Source organism: Crinia signifera, chromosome 1 (genome assembly GCF_055691185.1).
Source record: "Crinia signifera chromosome 1, ASM5569118v1, whole genome shotgun sequence".
Taxonomy (NCBI): Eukaryota; Metazoa; Chordata; class Amphibia; order Anura; family Myobatrachidae; genus Crinia; species Crinia signifera.
In genome coordinates, this window is record NC_139217.1 from 471,519,037 (window position 1) to 471,543,199 (window position 24,163).

Genomic DNA, 24,163 nt, shown 5'->3' on the forward strand with positions numbered 1-24,163 from the left:
TGATAGTAATATATACATAGCTACACACTGCCCGCACTCCGCCTGGCAGAGGTGATATCTCAGGGTGTAATAACGTATCAGTGATAGGAGTAATATATACATAGCTTACACTGCCCGCACTCCGTCTGGCAGAGGTGATATCTCAGGGTGTAATAACGTATCAGTGATAGTAATATATACATAGCTACACACTGCCCGCACTCCGCCTGGCAGAGGAGGTATCTCAGGGTGTAATAACGTATCAGTGATAGGAGTAATATATACATAGCTACACACTGCCCGCACTCCGCCTGGCAGAGGTGATATCTCAGGGTGTAATAACGTATCAGTGATAGTAATATATACATAGCTACACACTGCCCGCACTCCGCCTGGCAAAGGTGATATCTCAGGGTGTAATAACGTATCAGTGATAGTAATATATACATAGCTACACACTGCCCGCACTCCGCCTGGCAGAGGTGATATCTCAGGGTGTAATAACGTATCAGTGATAGTAATATATACATAGCTACACACTGCCCGCACTCCGCCTGGCAGAGGTGATATCTCAGGGTGTAATAACGTATCAGTGATAGTAATATATACATAGCTACACACTGCCCGCACTTCGCCTGGCAGAGGAGATATCTCAGGGTGTAATAACGTATCAGAGATACAGTAATATATACATAGCTACACACTGCCTGCACTCCGCCTGGCAGAGGTGATATCTCAGGGTGTAATAACGTATCAGTGATAGTAATATATACATAGCTACACACTGCCCGCACTCCGCCTGGCAGAGGTGATATCTCAGGGTGTAATAACGTATTAGTGATAGTAATATATACATAGCTACACACTGCCCGCACTCCGCCTGGCAGAGGTGATATCTCAGGGTGTAATAACGGATCAGTGATAGTAATATATACATAGCTACACACTGCCCGCACTCCGCCTGGCAGAGGTGATATCTCAGGGTGTAATAACGTATCAGTGATAGGAGTAATATATACATAGCTACACACTGCCCGCACTCCGCCTGGCAGAGGTGATATCTCAGGGTGTAATAACGTATCAGTGATAGTAATATATACATAGCTACACACTGCCCGCACTCCGCCTGGCAGAGGTGATATCTCAGGGTGTAATAACGTATTAGTGATAGTAATATATACATAGCTACACACTGCCCGCACTCCGCCTGGCAGAGGAGATATCTCAGGGTGTAATAACGTATCAGAGATACAGTAATATATACATAGCTACACACTGCCCGCACTCCGCCTGGCAGAGGTGATATCTCAGGGTGTAATAACGTATCAGTGATAGTAATATATACATAGCTACACACTGCCCGCACTCCGCCTGGCAGAGGTGATATCTCAGGGTGTAATAACGTATCAGTGATAGGAGTAATATATACATAGCTACACACTGCCCGCACTCCGCCTGGCAGAGGAGGTATCTCAGCACATAATAATACATCACTGAGAAGCTTCTTACCTCGTGTATTCGCACCCGCACTTTATTAATAGCGCGAAGCCAGCGGGCCCTGGCGGGAGAGAAGGGAGGAGGGCCGACTTCTGATTGGCAGCTGTGGGAATCAATTCAGAGAGAGAAGAAATCTGGTCAATACAGGAATAGCTGCAGCGATATTTTCTGTGTTTGCCACATATCAGACCTTATTACAGGGTTACAGACATAACGGAAACTTCAAAGCCCAAGCACAGGAGGTAATCAGTACCTAATAACCAGGCCACAGTGTGTATAACGGAGAACCTGCGGCTCTGCGATGGATACGGAGTTGGGAGGGGCATGCTGGCACATGTAGTTCCACAGATGTAGTCCGGATACAGATGGTTTATATAACAGGGCAGATGACCTGCTGAAGGTTAGTCACCAACTTCCGTGATAGAAGGGGTGATTCATTAAGGCTCGGAAAGGACTGAATTCAGCACCGTTTTCGATGGTGGGGGGGTCTCCGTAAACTGCGCTGCATCTGACAGGGACGCACAAGCGTCTCAGACACACACAGACGTGTCCCTTTCACATGTCGGCGGAGAGCGGATGCCCAGAGCTGGCGCAGGCTGGCGGAGAGGCGCTGCATCTGACAGGGACGCACAAGTGTCTCACACGCGCACACACACACACACACACAGACGTGTCCCTTTCACACGGCAGCAGGGAGCGGATGCCCAGAGCTGGCGGAGAGGTGCTGCATCTGACAGGGACGCACAAGTGTCTCACACACACACAGACATGTCCCTTTCACACGGCAGCGGGGAGTGGATGCCCAGAGCTGGCGCAAGCTGGCGGAGAGGCGCTGCATCTGACAGGGACGCACAAGTGTCTCACACACACACACAGATGTGTCCCTTTCACACGGCGGCGGGGAGCGGATGCCCAGAGCTGGCGGAGAGGCGCTGCATCTGACAGGAACGCACAAGTGTCTCACACACACACAGACATGTCCCTTTCACACGGCGGCGGGGAGCGGATGCCCAGAGCTGGCGCAGGCTGGCGAAGAGGCGCTGCATCTGACAGGAACGCACAAGTGTCTCACACACACACAGACATGTCCCTTTCACACGGCAGCGGGGAGCGGATTCTGCTTCTGGGAGACGGGCAGGGTTAGTGCGGGGAGCTGCGGGGGGGCAGCGGAGGACTCCATCACAACGGGGCGTGCAAGCGCCTCAACTGGCATTCGGCAAAAGGCAGTGATTTGCGACAAACACCAGGAGCAGCGCTAATGAGAGCTGCTCCATCTGTATATGCGCAGGTGCAGAGCCCTCGTGTGACCGCGTTCGGCGAGTATCACACTGTCCGTGGCATTTGCACAGGTATGGGGGGGAGGGGGCAGCTGGAGGTGATCGCCCTACGTTTTATAGGCAGGATAAGCTGGACGTTCCCCTGCTCTGCGCTGACGGCGGGAAAAAAAGTCAGTTTCGACTGACTCATTAACGGAGGGGAGGGAAATCAATTGATGGTTAGTGACATCCCCTCTGGTGGTACAGAGGGGGGGGGGGGGGTTAGGGGCATTCGGCTGGGGCGGCGTTAAGCAACAAACGACTGCTGCTTAGCGAGCGGTATTGAATTAGGCTCACAGTCAAGTCAGCAGCCAATCACAGACCTTGGCAAGAGCCTAGAGGAAGTGGGTTGGGCTTTGCAGAAATATGGGAGTGGCGTTTATTTTGTCCTCATTATACATGTACATGTGTATGGTGCGGGATGTGGGATAACCAGGAATGTTGTCGTCTGAGAGTTATATATACACATTATATACATACACACTTTGCCTGCATATTGGTCTGCAATAGTAACTATGTAGAGAAATAAATAGGAATGGCAGCAGAGCCTGTGCAGAGCCGCGAGCCCGTGCGCCAAGCACCAGACACAGTGCCACAGGGCCATGTGTGGGAGGATTGTGCAGAAAGTACTGTAACAAATTCTACTTAATAAGTTTGCATTGTAAGTTCGGCGCGGTCTGTGTGGCTCAGAATAGGAGGATCGGGGGATAATGTGACATGCCGCCGCGTCTCGCTGCAGCCATTATGAAGGGTATTATAAGCCGGATGCAGAAAGCTTTCATCTCTCCTGCAGACGCACTCAGAGTATTCAGAGTGGGGCGCGGCTGAGTGTGTGCGGTGAATAGTGATTCCGTGATACTAATACCCTCTCCCGATCCCCGGCGCCACAACATCAGCAGTGGGACTGGGAGAAGGTGCCCGGGCTTTAATTAAGATGAAAATAAATAAAAAGCAAAAACAAAACTAATATATGAAATATCAAAATTGTACATGGACCCGCATCAGAGGGTTAGGGTAAGGCAGGGAGGGATACGGTCAATTGGTCGATCAAAAGTTGGTCAAAATACTTAAAAGGTCGACATGGTTCGACATGTCATTAGGCCGACACAGGCATTAGGTCGACATGGGGAAGGTCAAAAGGTCGACATGGGGTTTTTCACTGTTTTTTGAGCCAACATGTGCCGACAGGCGGTATTTCATGCCCTACCATACACTAGGGCGTGGAGGGAGAATAATAGGATGGATCATCGCGAGCGCGGTGATCCATGCGTGGGGACGCGGTGCTACGTTTCAGTGCCCATGTCGACTGTGTTGACATTTGGGTAAAAAAACTGTCAAAAAACTTAATGTCGACCTTTTGAATGTCGACCTTGCCCATGTCGACCTAATGCTTGTGTCGACCTAAGGACTGGTCGATCGTGTCCCATGTCGATCTTTCAGTATGTCGACCTAGACGCATGTCGACCAACTTTTGGTCAACCATATGATCCACACCAGGCAGGGATGGGGACCCTTCGGCCCTCCAGCTGGTAAACTACACATCCCAAAATGCTTTGCTACAGTTTTAGCATGGTCAAATAGCCAAACTGTAGCAGTGCATGCTGGGATGTGTAGTTCAGCAACAGCTGGAGGGCCAAAGGTTCCCCATCCCTGGGGTAAGGGTAAGGCCAGACTACGTCTGGGCCCCGCCCCGTCGCCTCTACCAGCAGTGCTGTAGCCTGACAGTGGTTCTGAACCTTGGTCCTCAAGTAACCCCAGCAGTTCATGTTTTCCAGGTCACCCGGCAGGTGCACTCATTACTCACTGACACATTTGACAAGATCCACAGGTGGAGCTAATTCATTCACTTGCGATTCTGTGTGGAGACCTGCAAGACGTAAACTGTTAGGGGTCCTTGAGGACCGAGGTTGAGAACCACTGGCCTATGGGACCCTAGTCTACGCATGCGCGGAAGGATTTGTTTGATTATGTGTACTCTGTAATTGGGCGCTGCAGAACACTTGTGGCGACATATAAATAAAGGATAATAATAATAATGATAAATACGCCGGAGGCTTAGACACTGGGGGGAGGGTTAGGCACTGGGGGGAGGGTTAGGGTTAGGTACTGGGGGGAGGGTTAGGCACTGGGGGGAGGGTTAGGCACTGGGGGGAGGGTTAGGCACTGGGGGGAGGGTTAGGGTTAGGTACTGGGGGGAGGGTTAGGCACTAGGTGGAGGGTTAGGCACTGGGGGAGGGTTAGGTACTGGGGGGAGGGTTAGGCACTGGGGGGAGGCTTAGACACTGGGGGGAGGGTTAGGCACTGGGGGGGAGGGTTAGGGTTAGGTACTGGGGGGAGGGTTAGGCACTAGGTGGAGAGTTAGGCACTGGGTGGAGGGTTAGGTACTGAGGGGAGGGTTAGGCACTGGGGGGAGGGTTAGGGTTAGGTACTGGGGGGAGGGTTAGGCACTGGGGGGAGGGTTAGGCACTAGGGGGAGGGTTAGGGTTAGGTACCGGGGGGAGGGTTAGGCACTGGGGGGGAGGGTTAGGGTTAGGTACTGGGGGGAGGGTTAGGGTTAGGTACTGGGGGGAGGGTTAGGCACTGGGGGGAGAGTTAGGGTTAGGCACTGGGGGGAGAGTTAGGGTTAGGTACTGGGGGGAGGGTTAGGGTTAGGTACTGGGGGGAGGGTTAGGGTTAGGTACTGGAGGGAGGGTTAGGGTTAGGCACTGGGGGGAGGGTTAGGTACTGGGGGGAGGGTTAGGGTTAGGTACTGGGGGGAGGGTTAGGGTTAGGCACTGGGGGGAGGGTTAGGTACTGGGGGGAGAGTTAGGGTTAGGTACTGGGGGGAGGGTTAGGGTTAGGTACTGGGGGGAGGGTTAGGCACTGGGTGGAGGGTTAGGATTAGGCACTGGGGGGAGGGTTAGGATTAGGCACTGGGGGGAGGGTTAGGCACTAGGTAGAGGGTTAGGCACTAAGGGGAGGGTTAGGCACTAAGGGGAGGGTTAGGCACTAAGGGGAGGGTTAGGGTTAGGCACTGGGGGGAGGGTTAGGGTTAGGCACTGGGGGGAGGGTTAGGGTTAGGCACTGGGGGGAGGGTTAGGGTTAGGCACTAGGGGGAGGGTTAGGCACTAGGGAGAGAGTTAGGGTTAGGCACTGGGGGGAGGTTAGGGTTAGGCACTGGGGGAGGTTAGGGTTAGGCACTGGGGGGAGGGTTAGGCACTAGGTGGAGGGTTAGGGTTAGGCACTAGGGGGAGGGTTAGGCACTAGGGGGAGGGTTAGGCACTAGGGGGAGGGTTAGGCACTAGGGGGAGAGAGTTAGGGTTAGGCACTGGGGGAGGGTTAGGCACTGGGGGAGGTTAGGGTTAGGCACTGGGGGGAGGGTTAGGCACTAGGTGGAGGGTTAGGTACTGGGGGAGGGTTAGGCACTAGGGGGAGGGTTAGGCACTAGGGGGAGGGTTAGGGTTAGGCACTGGGGGGAGGGTTAGGCACTAGGGGGAGGGTTAGGGTTAGGTACTGGGGGGAGGGTTAGGCACTAGGGGGAGGGTTAGGGTTAGGTACTGGGGGGAGGGTTAGGCACTAGGGGAAGGGTTAGGCACTAGGGGGAGGGTTAGGGTTAGGCACTGGGGGGAGGGTTAGGCACTAGGGGGAGGGTTAGGGTTAGGCACTACGGGGAGGGTTGGGCACTGGGGGGAGGGTTAGGCACTAGGGGGAGGGTTAGGGTTAGGCACTAGGGGGAGGGTTAGGCACTAGGGGGAGGGTTAGGCACGGGGGGAGGGTTAGGTTTAGGCACTGGGGGTGGGTTAGGCACGGGGGGAGGGTTAGGGTTAGGCATGGGGAGTGGTTATGCATGGGGGGGGTTAGGTATCGGGGGGAGGGTTAGGCACTAGCGGGAGGGTTAGGGTTAGGCACTAGGGTTAGGCTTAGACACTGGGGGGAGGGTTAGGCACTGGGGGGAGGGTTAGGCATGGGGAGTGGTTATGTATTGGGGGGGGTTAGGCCTTGGGGGTAGGGTTAGGGTTAGGCACTAGGCGGAGGGTTAGGGTTAGGTACTGGGGGGAGGGTTAGGCACTAGGGGGAGGGTTAGGCACTAGGGGGAGGGTTAGGGTTAGGCACTGGGGGGAGGGTTAGGCACTATGGGGAGGGTTAGGGTTAGGCACTACGGGGAGGGTTGGGCACTGGGGGGAGGGTTAGGCACTAGGGGGAGGGTTAGGGTTAGGCACTAGGGGGAGGGTTAGGCACTAGGGGGAGGGTTAGGCACGGGGGGAGGGTTAGGTTTAGGCACTGGGGGAGGGTTAGGCACGGGGGGAGGGTTAGGGTTAGGCATGGGGAGTGGTTACGCATGGGGGGGGGTTAGGTATCGGGGGGAGGGTTAGGCACTAGCGGGAGGGTTAGGGTTAGGCACTAGGGTTAGGCTTAGACACTGGGGGGAGGGTTAGGCACTGGGGGGAGGGTTAGGCACTGGGGGGAGGGTTAGGCACTAGGCGGAGGGTTAGGGCTAGGCTCAGGGAGTTGTTATGCATTGGGGGGGGGTTAGGTATCGGGGGGAGGGTTAGGTACTAGGGAGAAGAGTTAGGATTAATTCCCCCATTTCCATGATTTAGCAGCCATCGATGATCCGCAATTCATTGGGGAAATTAAACATGTTAAAAATGTCCGATTTGCCAATCCTGATCAGTTTTGATATTCCCAATCCTCCAGTCCAGCATTCGGGAGATGATGACACAGGGCCTGATTCTGAGGTAATCACAAATGTGAAATCTTTCCTATATGGACAAAACCACCCTGCAGGTGGGGCAGATGTAACTGGCGCAGAGAGAGTTCGATTTGGGTAAGGTATTTTGTTTCTGAGCAGGGTAAATATTGGCTGCATTATACAGTACATTTCAGTTTCAACGCACCCCACCCAAATCTAACTCTCTCTGCACATGTTACATCTGCCCCACCTGCAGTGCAGCATGGGGTTGTCCATTTGAGAAAGATTTAGCATTTGTGATCTGGTCTGAATCAGGCCATAGTCCCAATACATATGAGGCCATAAAGGACTAGCTGGAAGGTGCTTTACCCCCAGAAGTGCTGCAGGATCTATTGGAAATCATCCGGACCAGTGATGTTTTGGCGATAGATCATGTGTCAATACTATGAATGTCATCATGAATGTCAACAAAATAAGCCCCACTAGCCATGCAGATAACTGAATCACATATGACTGACGAATCAATAACACCGCACTACAGCCAGGCACCCACCTTTCTCGTCTCACTATGAGAATATCTTTGGGGCGATCCACCTCGTCGGGCGATTTGCTGGCAATCTTTTCTGGCTGCGCCTCAACTGCCTGCGGCTCAACGACTTTCTCCACTCCGCTGTCATTGTACCACTCTTGGTCACTTCTCCTCTGATTAACACAAGTTCGAAAAGCGAAATTTGGGTGGTGGCGCTCTTCATCCAGGTCCAGCGACTGCAGGTTCTCGTGGTAGTGGTCAGACTCGCTGAGCTGCGAGCTTCCTTGGCTGACGTTACCGGATGAACCACAGCGGCTACTTCCAGTCGGACTGTAATAAGGAGAATACACGTCAGTCAATGACCGGAGAGAACGTACAACATAACTAACCAGTATCCGTTACTTGGGGGGGGGGAAGGTTTAGAGCAGAACACTGAATTGTCCAAAATCCTACTTCGGGCATTGAGGAAAACTTTGGGGATTGGCGAGAAATTTGGTAAAACAGCACGTTTCTATACACCGACAATAATGTCGGGATGTGCTTAGCTCAGGTGCTTTCTTCTGCATAAACCCGTTACGATTATTAATTTTCGAGTACTTAATCATCTACAGATCAGACATGCTATATAACCTAATAATTACAGACATTCGCCCTACGGCCTCTGCAAGTTCACAGTTGGAAATGCCCAGGAGAGTATCTACCACACCTTGTGTTTCCCAGACACCCGGCCATCGCAGTAGCTGGCGGTAGTGCGAGGGCAGATGGATAAATTTTGGTAATTCAGTTACATGAAAAGATTTGGACAAATAACATGTATCCAGCCCTGTCCAGGCTACATCATTAAGTATCCCTGGTAGCCAGCAGCTTATTCCCAAGTTCTGCCCTTCAGTGAAAGGAGAGGGCCGGATGACAGAGCTATGAGAGGCCTGTACAGGTGGTCCTCCAGTCTTCTGCATATTTCCCCAATATTACTCATCAATACAGGAACAGAATGGTTTGGATGAGGGAAGCAGGCAGCACATAACATCAGCATGAAGCCCACACTCACTACTTACTGAATGTCCAACAGAAACAAAATATATAGCAAGAACATTGACTTGTTTGAGACACATTTTACTTGTCGGAGGAAACAAAAAAAGCATAGCGCTAAAGAGGGCACCAAGAACCGGCTGTAAGAATTATTGTGGGGATAAAACTAGAATTTCATACACAGGTCTTCACCCATGGAAACTTGGCCAGTTCCAAAAGTCGCTTGGAAAAATAAAATGACTGCGTTCCTAGTACCCCCTTTACTGACTGCAGGGATGGGCACGGACATCATCACACCAACAAACGGACATCACTAATGTACACTGAAAGCTCCTAGACAAGGGGCACTCCCGTCCTTCATAAATACTATGCAACAAGGACACCGCAAACGGTCCCCAGCTGAGAAATTGCCGGTGGAGTACCCCCGGTCTAGTAACCCCAGGCCACCCTTTATTTTCATCCATTTGAGTTGTCGCTGGAGAAAATGGTTGGTGATCTGGTAGGCTGGTGATTGAACAGAAACGGGACTATGGGGCACAGGAGTACAACGCGGGTCAGGTCTGTCTTCACTAGAAGATTCTGCAGGTTTTTGGGATTGCTAACGTCACATACAAGCTAAAACAACAATCTATGACCAACTAACACTAATGTTTAATAAGTTATGATATGCAGGATACTCTACTAGGTTACACACATTAAGTGCAAGATAAATGGCTGCCAGCAAGAAACCATTTATTATGCTCTGAAAACTGGCCTTGGTTCCATTCTACTTCGCTTTGTTGGAAGGTCTTCAGCACAAGGGGCCATGCCAGCCGTGGGGCTTGGGACAACACCGCTGATCTTTGTTTCGGACGGAGCTTGGTCATCGACTGATTTTACAGAAATCGTATCCAGACTTCCTGAAAGGATTTCCAAACAAGGTGACGGACTTGAACTCAACCTAATGGCTTCGGATTGATCTAAGCTTTCGGGCTTGTCGGTAAAAGTGGGGACCGCAGTGTTAGATGATTCAGAGCTGCAAGAACCAAGTGAAATTCTTGGGGTCGACCTAGAATCAACATCCAAATCTGGATTTACATCTGTAATATGATCACTGTGGTCAGAGCAGACCTCCCTTTCGCATGCACTGAGATTTTGAGCACCATCGTGTAGAGTAAGTGGCAAACTGTTCAAGTAATTTCCCGGGAGATCCTTTTCTGAATCCTTGCACCAAGCCGAGAACCGTTCCTTCTCTCCAAATACAGGAGACTGGCTGTTATACTGCTTCTCCAACTTTTCTTCTGTACTGGTGTCAAATAAAGAGGACAACTTTTTAAAAGTAGATATGATCCCGGGTTGCAGGGGGGAAGACTCTGGAAGCTGGGGCTGAGAAAGCAGCGGCCAAGTTGGGTTTTCCTTATCTACTGCTTGAGGACCATGAGAAGTATCACTAGCAATTACATTAAATGATTTGGAAGACCAATGAGAATTCCTATCTGTACCATTGGCCGTATGTAAGGAGTCCTCCAGTTGATTTCCCAAGCCTGAATCCACCAAATGAATGTTCTCCTCTGTCATATGCATTGGACCTGAATTACACACCTTGCCATCACCTGTACCGGAAACGGTGTCGCCACTTGCAGTATGGAAGTCCACAGCGAGGCCATCTTTGTTCTCAGTTGTGAAGCTAGAGTCTTCCCTGGCTTTCTCTACTTTAATAGAGTCCTTTCCAGGAAGATTATGGCCACTTTCATAAACACCAGTTTGCTTTGCAAAATTATTTACTTGAATGTTTGACTTGAGGGATAAAACCTCTTTATTTGCAGACTTTGAAGCTTCAGGCATTTTGCTGGGCACTTCGGGGGAGGACTTAAAAATGCCAAAAAGATCATTAGACAAAGTACTTGACTGAGAAGATGAGAAGCCGAATAATGAGCTTTTCTTGGGGAATGCGGAAGATGAAGACGGAGATGCAAAGAACGAGCCTGGCTGGTTTTTCTGCACCTCGCTTGGATTTGCAGAAAAAACATTTATCTTCGACATAAAGCTTGAGAACATTTCAACTGGCGCGTTAAACACAGACTTTTCTTCCTCAGACTGCTTAGATGTACTTGCTGATGCCGGATGATGTGAGGATCTCAGAAAAGGAATATTTTCTTTCGGTTGGGGACTAGGATGGAAGTCACTTTGCACAAGCCTATGTTCTTTTGAAGCTGGTTGTCCTTTCTGCATAAATGTGTTCTTGGAAATGCAAGAATCATGAATATCCTCTTGGGATTTCAACAGGCTTTCCTTCTCCGGCCCGAGGCCGCATGATATTTCTAACATATTGGATTCTTGTTCACAGGGGACAGAGCGGGCGTCGTCTGAAATTTCACTAACTCCACAATTATCATATTCCTTGTGAGGAGCTGGGAATTGCACTTCAGAGAAGAGTGTTGCATTTTCAATAAACGCTGTTGACATTGTTCTCTCCCGATTATCGCCAGGAATAAAGTCTCCATCCATCTGACTTACATTTTCAGAAATACAACTGTACGGCTCTTCCACTGCTGCGGAAAAATCATGACATGGCTCCATCAACCAGTCACCTCCATGCTCGTACGGTTCAGTTTCTGGACCATCTTCACATTGCTCTGGCATTAGATCACCATACTGACAAGGTTCTGGAACATCGTCACATGCCCATACCTCTGACAAAGGACCATCTACATGTGCATTCAGTTCCACTGAATTATCGTCACACTGTGCGGACACTAGATCACCACTATACTCAGACGTTTGTGGAATTGGAGTATGGTTAGACTCACTAGTCTCTGGCAAAGGACCATCTCCATACACACAAGAACGATCTTCATATTGGTCTAGGGCAGGACCATCTTGAAACTGTTCGGGCATTAGATCACCACCATACTCACAAGGCTCAAAGTCTGGAGCCTCCTGATACACATGCGTTTCCAGAAACAGACCATCTCCATACACACAGTGTTCCGGCACTGAAACATCTTCATATTGGTCCAGGGCTGGATCCTCTTGAAACTGTTTGGGCATTAGATCACCACCATACTCACAAGGCTCAGAGACTGGAGCCTCCTGATACACATGCGTTTCCAGAAACAGACCCTCTCCATACACACAGTGTTCCGGCACTGAAACATCTTCATATTGGTCCAGGGTTGGACCCTCTTGAAACTGTTCTGGCATTAGATCACCAGCATATTCACAAAGCTCAGAGACTGGAGCCTCATGATAAAGATGCGTTTCCAGAAACATATCATCTACATGTGCAAAGGTTTCAAGCACTGGACTATCTTCATGTTCCGGCGTCACACAATCTTCAAATTGTCCCTCCATTACTTGGCCATCGTCAGACACACTTGCCTCCAGAAACAGACCTTCTCCATATATACAAGGTTCCGGAAATAGACCATCCTCTTCCAAAAATACTTCTCGCCCTAGGTCTTTATATTGTTCACATACTGGACCACTTTCGTTATATTTGTTATAAAAGGGAATTTCTTGGGACTCCCATGTTGTCTTTGGTCTTTCTGCGGACTGTAGATTAAATTTGGGCTCTACGGTGCCACTGGAACTGGCTGGAGGGGTTGGCTTTTTCTCAAATAATGAAAATCCAAACAAGCTAGGTGATGCATTACTATTTTGGGATGGGGATTCGCTAACATTAGGTTTACTTGAAGAGAAAAATGCAGGTAATTTAAAAATCCCTTGCGGCTCTGGTTCTTTGGTTTGAGGGGCTTTAGGCGTTTCTACAGGGGAGGACTCTGGTTTTCCTGATCTACTAAAAAATGAAAATATAGTGTTGGCGGTTTGTGACAAGCTGTCAGATATTTGATTAGTCTGTTGGACAGGTATGGCCGTCAGCTCTGGTCTACAATCTTGGTAGGTTGTTGGTCCAGACATCTTTTCAGTTTGATCTGTAGGCCCGAATACTGGTTTAACAGATTGCAGCGGAGCTGTAACTGGTCTAAAATTCTTTTCATTTGAGGATGAATCAGTATCTTTTGCTACTTTTTCTGGAAGCTCACCTAACGGGCTTACAGACCCACAGCTATACCGGTCATGTGCAGAATTCAAAGTTGTTCCCTGGCTCCCATCTCGTATGGTCTCCTGTTTCTTTAACAGTTTATTTCTGGATGAGTCAACAGTGCGGGCTTTCTGGTCATCTTGGTTGAGCTCCAATGACTTATCAGAAACTATTTTCTCATCAGGCTGTTTTGTGGTCACAGGTTCGCCTTTGAAGAGATCACTAATAGAACCAAAAATGGATGAAAGACCATGTTGTTCTTTTACATCATGAGAAGTGTCAAGAGGTAGGTCTGTCTTTTCTTTTTGGGATAAGATTGTGGGGTTTTTGTTCGATGGCTCTTGCGTCTGAGTTGGGCCCGATGTAACAGTTTCAATTTGCGCCTTGAAGAAGCTCAAGAAACCGGAAGATGTATTTTTATCACCACTGGTTTTGGCAGAGCCGTCATCATTTATATTAAAAAGTTGGAGGGCACTCTTCAGGAGTGTTTTTTCAGGAACATTTTGGTGGGGGGCACTGGTATCAGAAGTAGTTGGCTGCTGACTGGACCTCTTGAGATTTTCTTTTACAGGTTGAGGGCCTTGTTTCAGAAGAGGAGAGTCTGTATGTGTATTCTCAGCTGTCAGATTTTGGGCACCACAATTACTACTTAAAGGTGGATTCTGGAACATTTTAAATTCTGGTTGGGATTTGTGGGTTTGAATTCTCTTTGCATCAATCAGACTGTTTTCATATTTTGGTTTTACAGATTTGTCCATTGCAATTACATCACGAGTATTCGTTATTACTCCAGTTCTGGCTAAGTCCTCACTCACTGTAGGTGAATCTTCTCCAGAAATTGTAGGAGAAGGTTTGACGTCTTCATTCTTACTTATTAAACCACCAAGTGTAGAAATAAAAGAGGACACAGGACTGAAGATAGTTTTTATCACTTCAGTTTTTTCTGTAAGCTGTGGTTCAGTTCTTGGCATAGGTTCTGCATTAGCAGCAGAAATGGAACTAAAGCTGGATGTTCCTGAAGTCCTACTCTCTGAAGTCCAAACCGGAAGACGCTTTGTCAGGTTGGCGTCACCAGATTCTATGCTGATATGCCTTTCCTTACACTTGCTCAGATTAAGAGAATGACTATCGTAAATATTTTCTCCATCTGGCTTTAGGTCCATTTTTAGTTTCTTAAGTTTGTAAGTTGAGAAATCCAAAGGCTGGTCCCTTTGGGAGTAGACGGATTCTTCAAATATGTGGGAAAATGTCTCCAAGTTAAAAAACTGGTTGCCTCTATTCAAAGCTAGATCCAGAGGGCTATTTAAAGTTTGTTCATCAACCTGCTCATCTGCAACAAACCACGGGAGCACACCACTGCTGACAGGTACCTTGAATCCACACATCATAACTTCATCTTCTGTCAGAGGAAAATCAGCATTCAGATCTTCATAGTCCACGTACAACCCATGGTCTGGCGTGCAGACGTATACATATTCTCCTGTTGGGTCAGTTAATAAGGAATACACATACAGTCCATCACTGTACATGTAATAGCCACAATCTCCGTCCTCCGACTGCCACCACAGGCCGAATTCTAGCAACCCTAACCACTCCCAGTACTCATCGTTATAAAGAGACAACATTCCACTTTCACTCAAAAATAAAGAGTCCCCATTAATCAAGCTCCACAGGGAATGGTCAACGTGGGTTGAATAACTCAGGTCTATGGGAAGTCCATCACCCAAACTATAGGCATCATACTGTACAGGGTCCAGGTTGGTGTCCTGCTTGAGAGACACATCAGCCAAACTTAAACCACCCCTGTCCATATGGCCATCTACCAACTGGGAGAAGGACAACCAGTCCACTCTGGTGTCTACATCTTTCTTGCACAGGTTCATGACTCTGCCGTTCAGTTCTGCTAGCACGGGCACCTCACTAGAGAGATCATTGTGATTGATATGCGATTGAAGAGCGATAGAATCTCTGACACACGTTTCCGGATACCAATCAGTAACATCATACTCCCACTCGTAGCTGCAGTGGCTCCTTGTCTCTTCCAAACCTTCGCAACCAATTGGCATGCCAACTTTATTACCTGTGGGGGACAAGCTGTTTTCAAAGTCATCTATCCAGCAAAAACCAGAGTCTTCAGTCTCAGAGTCAAATTGTACAGATACGTCTCTTGAGAAGCATTGCAATTTATGGTGACTACGGCCATCATCACTCCCATCCCCAATTCTTTTATCCTGATTTAAGGCAAGGATTTGATCAGATTGCGTTAAGGATTCTTTATTGACCGGCACCACAGGTATCAGCTGCTTGAGTCTTGTGAGCACTCCAGAGTCACTGTTATCTGTCAAGCCACCAGAATTTCCTTTTAGATTTCCCCGGGAAGGATCTTTTTGTGCATGATCCAAAGGAAATGGGACATCTTCTTTACTACTGGACAGATTTTCACTTGATGAAAATTTGAATAATCCTGAAATGAAGCCTGTAGATCTTGTTTCTTGCGCACGTTTTCTTTCTTTTACACTGTCATCTCGAGTGGTTGTTGCACTTTCATTGGACGAAAACGTGAACAGCCTAGAGATAAATCCTTTAGAGGATTCTTTGTTTTCTGGGTTAGGGCTTGGCTTCATTATACTGCCCACAGAATATTTCTGATTATGATCAAGGTCATTTCTTGACTTTGTTATATTGTATTGCATCATGTCCGTAGAACATTTTTCATCTTCAGATACTTTTGCATTTTTACACAGGGAAAAGCTGGCATTGTTCTGTTTTGCCTTCACACCACCACCAGCTTCTACTGAACAGTCTTCCTTACGTAGGGCATGCGGCCGGTGTCTTTCACTTGCATGAAAACCAATTTCTTTAGTAATGTTTTCCTTAGAGAGCAAATCTGAGACATTCTCTTGTTTATTGGCTTTATCCGTAGAAGATCTATCTTCAGCAGAAGAAAATGTATATAAAGAGGAGGTGTTGCGTTTTTCATCGGCAGCTTTTTTATCTGAAAAGTTCATGGAATTTAAAAAAGGGAGTTTAATTTTGCCTAGAATAAAAGAATCATTGTTTGAGATATCAGTTTCCGATTTAAATCCCCTAGCGGATGCCATGTCTGTTGGATAGTCAGAAGACTGGAAGAAAGACTGACTAGAAGATTTTCGCAGAGGGTGAAAAACCCTTACGTCAGACTTAGGGATGGGCTCATATATCCTGCTGGACATTTGTTCATCCCTTGGAAGGACAGGTTTGGGTAAAGGAGAGTTGGACGTTTCTTGTGTCACAAGTGAAGTTCCCAATTGCATTGGGTGGGACGTTTTCGCAGTAATTCTTGACTTGTCATTTGAATTGTCAATTCTTGTTTTCGCAGTAATTCTTGACTTGTCATTTGTGTCTTCCTCCATTATACGTGCTGTAACCTCTTTAAAAGAGGATCCCAGAGTATTTGGAGGTTGTTGTTCCTCTGAACTGCCTAGCTTGATGATGTTTTGCAAGAGCTCACATTCTGGTTTCTGAGCTTGCGGAGGTTGTCCGAAGTTACAAGCATTAATAGTTTTGTCTGTGTATGGTGGGGGGGGAAGGTTACTGATTACAGGAGAGGCATTTACAGGTTCTGGTGAAGGTCGGCCTGCGTTCTCCAGGTTTTTGTGAAGTCCCTGATTTTGGGCATCTGTACATTGTGACAACCTGTCTTTTTGGACACACCCTGAACCAGTCTTTTCCTCATTATTTGGTTTCAGATTAGAGACATTACTGCCACTTTTGAACCTGCTATTGAAGATTTTCGATATCCCCCCAGTTACGGGGTGCTCTTGATTTTCAGGAGCTGAAGCCACTATTTTTTCCACCGATGTTGTAATGTGTTTTGCCCCCGAGCTAACCTTCTGCGTGATTGAGCTGAACAAGGAGTTGACCGTGCTTTTTATGCCAGACAACTCTGGAAGTGACTCAGACTTAAGACTACTATCCAAGCTTGCGGTTTCTACATTATTAATCACAACATCCGTTTTGTCATCAGGTTTTGGTTTATTCGTTACGCTACCACCGTCATTCCGGCTGCTGATGGGTACAGTATGAAATCTATTAATCTCCTCCTCCTTTTCTGCCAAGTATTCGGAAACAGATTCCACTAAACACTGTAACTCGTCCATCGTATCTACGTACTCTTCACTTGGTTCTTCGACTGGAGATAGCGTGAGATGGGAGAACCCATATTTGTTGCTGGTCCTTTCCTTAGCAGAACTCTTGTACTGATGAGGTTTTAAGTGACCATTTGACTTTGGGTTCAGGCCACTTGAGTCAATCCCATTATTGCAAAACAGACTAGAGCCCCCCCAAGACTGTGAAAGTGCCGCCAGCTCTTCCAAATCATCATCAGAAACAGGGGAGGCCGGTAAACCATCGGACGCGCTGCTGTCAGACTCCTCCAAGGTGTCCAGGGAGGAACTGTGGCCTATAATGGCTGGTTTACTAGCAGATAGTTCCTGGCAGATGTTGATTTGCAGTAGGTCTTCCTGCTCAGGATTATGGAGGTCAAGGGTTCGTCTTCCGCTCTTCACCAGTAGGCCATTTTTATATGGTCGCAAAATTGGATAGAAGGAAAGGATAGGCTCGTCACTGCAATCATAAGACCCATTGGCCCATAAAATGTCCTTTGAAGACTCAATGTTCAGCACCTTTGCTGGTTGCCTGTGTGGTCTACACAACTCTGAATGCTCCTTTTGATTGGGACTTTTGCCTTTGGCCTCTTTTCTATGGGGCTGGGCGTGAGGATTCCTTCTGACTTTTCGCCTATCGATTGTATTATATTCCTCTGGGTATGAATGTGCGTCGGATTTCCGAATTAAATCTTTGACGGGTCTGAGCTTTGATGGCCCCGGGCTGGGCGGAAGCCTCGGGTTCTCCTCCTGCCAGGTTCTCTGACTCTCTCTGAGGAAGTCTTCTATGAGCTGTTTGCCGAGGACCTCACACTCCTCTTCCCAGTCTGTATCCACAGTGCCAGGCTCTCCGGGGATGATCCTAACACTGCCCTTTCTAACTACAGAGGGGCTGCTACCAAATATATAAGGGAGATAGAGAAAGGGAGGAAGAAAAGAAAAGGAAAAAAGAAAGGAAAGAAAAGAAAAACAGAATGAAAGACATGAAAAAGAAAAACATTCAGTGGGTACCAATAGCAAAAATACATATCTAATCTGTATACCCCCCATTACACCACACAGCATCTAGGTGTACCCCCCTAAAACACAACACAGCATCTATGTGTACCCCCTATTACACCACACAGGATCTATGTGTTACTCCTTATTACACCACATATGTGTACCCCCTATTATACCACACAAGACCTGTGTTTACCCCCCTATTACACCACACAGGATCTATGTCTTGTACCCCCCTATTCCACAACGCAAGATCTATGTGTACCCCCTTATTATTCTACACAGGACCTGTGTGTACCCCCCTCCCCCATTACACCACACAGGATCTATGTGTAACCCCCTTTTATACCACACTGGATCTATGTATTACCACTATAACAACCCAGGACCTATTTGTACCCCCCTACTACACCACAGGGCAAATGTGTGCACTCCTATTAGAACACAAAGGACCTGTGTACCCCCCTATAATACCACCACTGACCTTATTATATAACAACATTGTCATGTTTACCCCACTATTACATCATACCAACTCCTTGCGTACCCCCCACCACCAGCAGCTCCACGTGCATCCCCTAATATAATGTTTAACACCGCCCCCACCCACCCACACTTATATTACACCACAACCTACTCTATGGCTACTCACATATTATGTGTGTTACATGGCTATCCCCATATTACACTACATACTCCAGGTGTACCCCCATATTACACCACTCCTATTTGTTTTAGTACCTCCATATGGCACCACGCCTGCCCTGTGATTACCCCGCAACATCACACAATTAAGACACCTCCAACAGTACAATTACAAGGAACACACTGAAGTAAAATGTACCAAATCGCTCTCAATCGAATATTTAGACTTTTGGTAATTTTTTTTTTTAAATTTGACCTAAACTGAAAAAAAAACGCAGCTAAAAAAAAAATCCCACTCGTACTACAGAATACAAGATCATTCGTCACCCGCTCCTGCAATACCCAACCAGGAGCAAGTAACCGGGGGCGGGGCGGCGCAGGCGACCAGCATCGGCATTATGTAACCAGCGCTCACACTAAACATACAATATGCACTGCCTGGGTTACAGCGTCATCTCTCAGACAGTGCGTGACCTGCTCATCTCCGATAGAGAGCCCAGAACGCAGCGCTGCCAGTGGACGCACAGACATGGCCAGCAATGTACAGGATGTGTGTGTGTGTTGATTACAAGTCATGCAGCGCCACAACACTGTACACAGCCACAGAACAAGCAGGGGGTGGGGGGGGGGACACGGTGTGACAGACGTGGACCCACCTATCGGACAGATCTAAAGAGTGCCTGCTTTCTAAGGAACAATGGCGGCTGGTCAGCTGACTAGATTCAGACGCAGACTCTAGATCGTGAGGTCCATTCGCGGTAGAATCTATGCTATCAAATCGCCTTTGGAAAGAAAAGGAAAAATAGGAACAATACAGAAGAAGGCGGTAATGGCTTCTGACGGAGCGGAATGAGCTGTGCGGTGTAATCGCCTCAAAGGCTGGAAAGTGCACGCACCACAAACATAATCCCATTAATACAGTGCGGGCGGCCTCTCCTTATTCCCATTACATTCTGAAACACTTCTTCATAGAAATTAAAATTACAGCAGAGACATTTATGGCGGCAGGGAGAAAAGGTCACAAGTAAAATACAGGTTATTCCTGAGGATAAAGCACAACTTGGGGGGGGGGGGTCGCAGTGAGCGATGCAGAGAAAGGGGACATTTATCCTCTGACATAGAAGCTTATAACTGGCGCTGCGGTTTCTTTTGATCCTCCTATCCTGCCTCCATTCCCCTCCATTCCTACTTATCCTATTGTTTTTCATTCGTCCACCCACCTATTTTTAGTATGTTAACTCTTATGAGCAGGGCCCTCCTTCCTCACGTACTCACCCTACCTCATTACCTCACCTGTGCTCCTGTCCTGTTCTTCGCTTCCTCTACTTCATCTTCAGTCTCCTCGACAATTTTGACACCTACTTCAGAACTGATGCTGATTTTAGTTCTACCAGCTATACCCCTATTCATACTGTATCTTTCAACACACCCTGTACGTTACCTTGTCATTTGTTTTTTGTTTGCTATGTACGGCGCTGCGGACACTTTGCGGCGCCTTATAAATAAACGTACTACTACTACTTTGCAGAAACACTGGAAAAGCTACAGCATTAATAACAGGGGAACATTCTCCCAATGTCTCCATGATATGCCGCCTTCTGCATGGGTGCTACAGTACAGTACAGCACAGACGTAGTACTGCAGGGCAGCAATTACTGGATACATGGAAGTAACAATAATCCATCATCGGCGTCTGTCATTCCTTGCGCGCTTCCGCCAATGTAAAGCTTGAAAAAAATGGCAGTTAGGGGTTGTATGGCTGGTACTTTGGTAATAACTCTTACCTACTTCTAGGTCCATGCCTGCCCTCTGTGCCCCCTTAGTATTTTGCTTCCCCCCGATTTTGACAGCTGTTTGCCAATGCCGCTCAAAAAGACCTTTCCTCTTGCGAATCATGCACACCCCACCCGCCTTCTCCCGGTATTCTCTTACGCAGACCTAGGAAATGAGGCCTTACCTCAGTGTTCTCCTCTCCCGGAAGTCCAGGTCGTAGCTCTGCATGGAGTCTACACAGGACTCCCGGGAACCGCCCTGCTGCTGCAGCCGCGGCTGCACAGGGAACTGGTGGATGGAGGCGTTGGGCTGTGAGGTGGTATGGTACGGCGGTGGCATGCTGTTGCTGGTTTCACTGCGGTAGTCGCTGTCCCGGTCATCGACGGCGCTGTCATGTTCTTCAAAGGCTGGAACAGAAGAGTGGTTAGTGACTGCACACATGCTCCCAGAATGCTGTTCTACAGAGGAGCTTGTTGTGTACAAGACGCAGATGGCGAACGGGGAAGGAATAAGGACTGTCTGGAGGCCGAAAAGTTTTATACTGAGTAATTATGTGAATTAGTGGTGGAGAGGACGCCAACTGAGACCTCTCCGAAATATACACCCTTCTTATAAGCATATCGTCACTTCATATACAGAGGCCTATTGTATGGGACTATACGTGCAAATAACAGGAAGGGTCACCCACCACCGCACTACTGACATTAACCACCAACGCTGGACCTTTTATAGACAATCACATCTCTACGCTCTTCTACGGGGCCAAGCCTCCAATTTGGAGTCTATTAATCAGTGCTGTTTTGTTGGTTTGCCTATTGCCTGCGGGCCCAAGGGCAGCCATTTTGTGCGCTGGACAGTATAGCTGAGAATGCAGCCTACGGATTTATTAGGAGCCTAGGATACCGCGGAGGCATAATGGGACTCAGTTTGGAGACATTTTATGGGCAACCAGGCCTCAAGGAAGTCGTACGCTGAACGATAATACTTCAGCTGACGAAGCAACCAACTACCGTTCAGTGTGTGGACAGGTCGGCTAACCAGCCACACCATGGAAACCGCCATTTCCGTTCTGTGAATTATCGCCCATCACCTCTACACCGGAGCTTCTCAAACTCCGCCATCACAATACAGGTTTTCAGGATATCCACACTTGAGTCCAGATGGTTAAATCAAATGGACTGCGTTATTAATTAAGTCACTGCGGCTCAAACATGGATAGCCATAAATCCTGGACTGTAATGGCGGAGTTTGGGAAACTCAAGTTAACGGCCAGCATTACTGGAAGGCTGCTAATGCTACATTCTCAGAGGAATACTGAGCCAACCCAAAATGCCACCACACTAAAAGCACATCTGTCACCAATCACGATTAGATTTGCTGCGGAGCTTTACGCCAGCCTCGTGGGTTTCTCCCTAGTGCTCTGCAGCGGAGCGGTGCAGGAAGAGCAGAGACTCTATGGATGTTCCCTGCAGGTGCTGTAGGTACGCTGGAGATGTGATTGTCCTGGTAATAATATACGCAGCTTCTTCACAAGGTCTGCTCACGTTTGCAAGGATTTCCAGTTACAGTATTTCAGCTTTGGTTTCCTTTTCCAGGGTATTAGAACACAGTTACAATTTTAGGATTCTTTCTCCACCTGGCAAATATTTGTAAAACCTTCTGAAGAAGCCGCTGATGAACAGGGATCATATAATACTGAAAGAGGACTCTGGTTACCACCATGAGCACATTGTAGCGGGAGGGTGAACGGCACTGGTGCCGCCCGGGTACAGGAGAATAAATCACCAGCACTGCGCCAATATTAACTAGGGTCTAACTGAGAGGTTCAAAGGTGACAGGAGGTGCCAAGCCAGTAGCGGCAGGTTGGCACCACAGGGGTATACATATTATACAGATGATATCTGGGTAGGGAACACGGCACGGCTAAAAGATCCAGCACAATGACTACTATGTGACCTCAGCAAAACACTGCATGCTTGGCTCTGTGACAAAGGCAGATATTCATGCATACAGGGACAGACACCGCGATGGGGGAGAGGACCAATGGGGGGGGGGGGGGGTCTGACGATGCAGAACCTAACCGGTGGGTAAGGGTGGAGAAAAGCAACACTTCTAGCGAGAAAATCTACCTCTATATATTCTGGTGACATTTCTGCCCAAGGACTGAAGCTACACTGCTGCAGATCTGTGACGCTAGGTGCAGGGTCTGACGTGAGGGTCTGGGGTGGATTCTCCATCTATCCACCCTGTAACCCACAAACCTAGACTAATTATTTTAGGGCAGATCCTAGGACCAGAGCAGGTACCCTTGGGCCAAGGGGCGACTTATACACAATGGGGGCGGAGCAGAAGGGAACATACTGTACACCCAGTTGCATGGGGCACTTTGCAGGAATTTGCACCTTGTCAGCTCAGAAAACAAGAACAGCCGACGAATGTTACTGCAGCCGCGCCTAGGCCGAAATGGGGGGAAGAAACGTTCTTGTGGGGTCCTAGGGACAAAAGTATGCAAGTTGGACATACATTACGTGGAACACTAAAGGTCGACCGGGCTTACTCACTGCACGGGCTGGGAGCAGTTTTGGCTGGGTCATATGTTAAAGGCCACATATAAAACCTACACAGAGGGGACAGGTCACAGAGGGCATTGGAAGGTGTGGTGACAGGTGGCATGATTCTGTCCTTCCACAATGCGGGTGACAGGCCTGTACACATGAATATCCGCACAGTGTCACGTCATAAAGCATGCTTGCGGCAGGAGCACCAATACAGGGTTACATACTCTGGCTTTCTCCCCATCCGAAATAACTCCAGCTGCCTGGGAGCGGCGGCAAGGGACAGGAGGGGAAAGAGAGAACTTCAGCATAAGTGAGGCACGGAGAGCACTGGAGGAACGGCGGAGCGACGTGCGGGCACAGACGTTCTCGTGGTAGGGGAGAGAGAAGTACAGCAACAACACAAATACAGGTAATAGCAATAGTATACACATACAGCAATGTACTGCAGCGCGCCCTGGCTGATGTCTGGACAATCAGGCGTAGCACCCCGCTGCGGTCACTGCTATGGGCCGGATTCTGATCAGCAAGCAATCTGCCGGCAAAGCCAATGTCGCTGCAGTTGTGATTATTTGAAACCGCGCATGTGGCAATCGGTAGGACGCATGTGTTACACCCAAAGGCAATGCTTCTATCAGGTCAGAAGGTATCAGACACATGGTAGTACAGTGATGGCGGGCGTTCCGTGGCGGGACAGAGATGGTCCGCTCAGTGGGCGTGTTCTAGGAGTGTTGTGGGCGTGTGTCAATGCAAGCGTAACCTGAGATCATGGTCAGATGGATAACCTGCACCAGGGCTGGGGTTCATCATGTGACTGACTGTGGCCTATAAGGACGCACCATCAGTATTACAGCATGATATTAGGGGCGATATTCACCACTATTACAGCTCGCTATCCCCAGGGGTTACGTACCTAAACCTGACCAACGTGAGCGCAACATGCATAAAAAAAGATCAATTGGATAAGTCACGATATAACAATTGAATACCCCCCTAG

The 24,163-nt window shown here is 48.4% G+C and overlaps 1 protein-coding gene across 4 annotated transcripts in view; it reads right to left on the reverse strand.

Moving 5' to 3' along the window:
- The window catches only part of UNC13B (unc-13 homolog B), a 314,963-nt gene that overhangs the window by 193,101 nt on the left and 97,699 nt on the right, over nucleotides 1-24,163 (reverse strand). Inside the window, exons 9-13 of one of the 4 annotated variants that reach the window (XM_083155406.1) lie at nucleotides 23,394-23,429; nucleotides 20,796-21,018; nucleotides 19,495-19,620; nucleotides 8,018-8,323; nucleotides 1,489-1,579 (exon numbers count right to left, since the gene is read on the reverse strand). In XM_083155406.1, the coding sequence (XP_083011532.1) occupies nucleotides 1,489-1,579; nucleotides 8,018-8,323; nucleotides 19,495-19,620; nucleotides 20,796-21,018; nucleotides 23,394-23,429 (782 nt within the window). The remainder of the gene's footprint in view (nucleotides 1-1,488; nucleotides 1,580-8,017; nucleotides 8,324-19,494; nucleotides 19,621-20,795; nucleotides 21,019-23,393; nucleotides 23,430-24,163) is intronic. The other 3 variants (XM_083155407.1, XM_083155408.1, XM_083155409.1) reach the window with 3 other exon arrangements.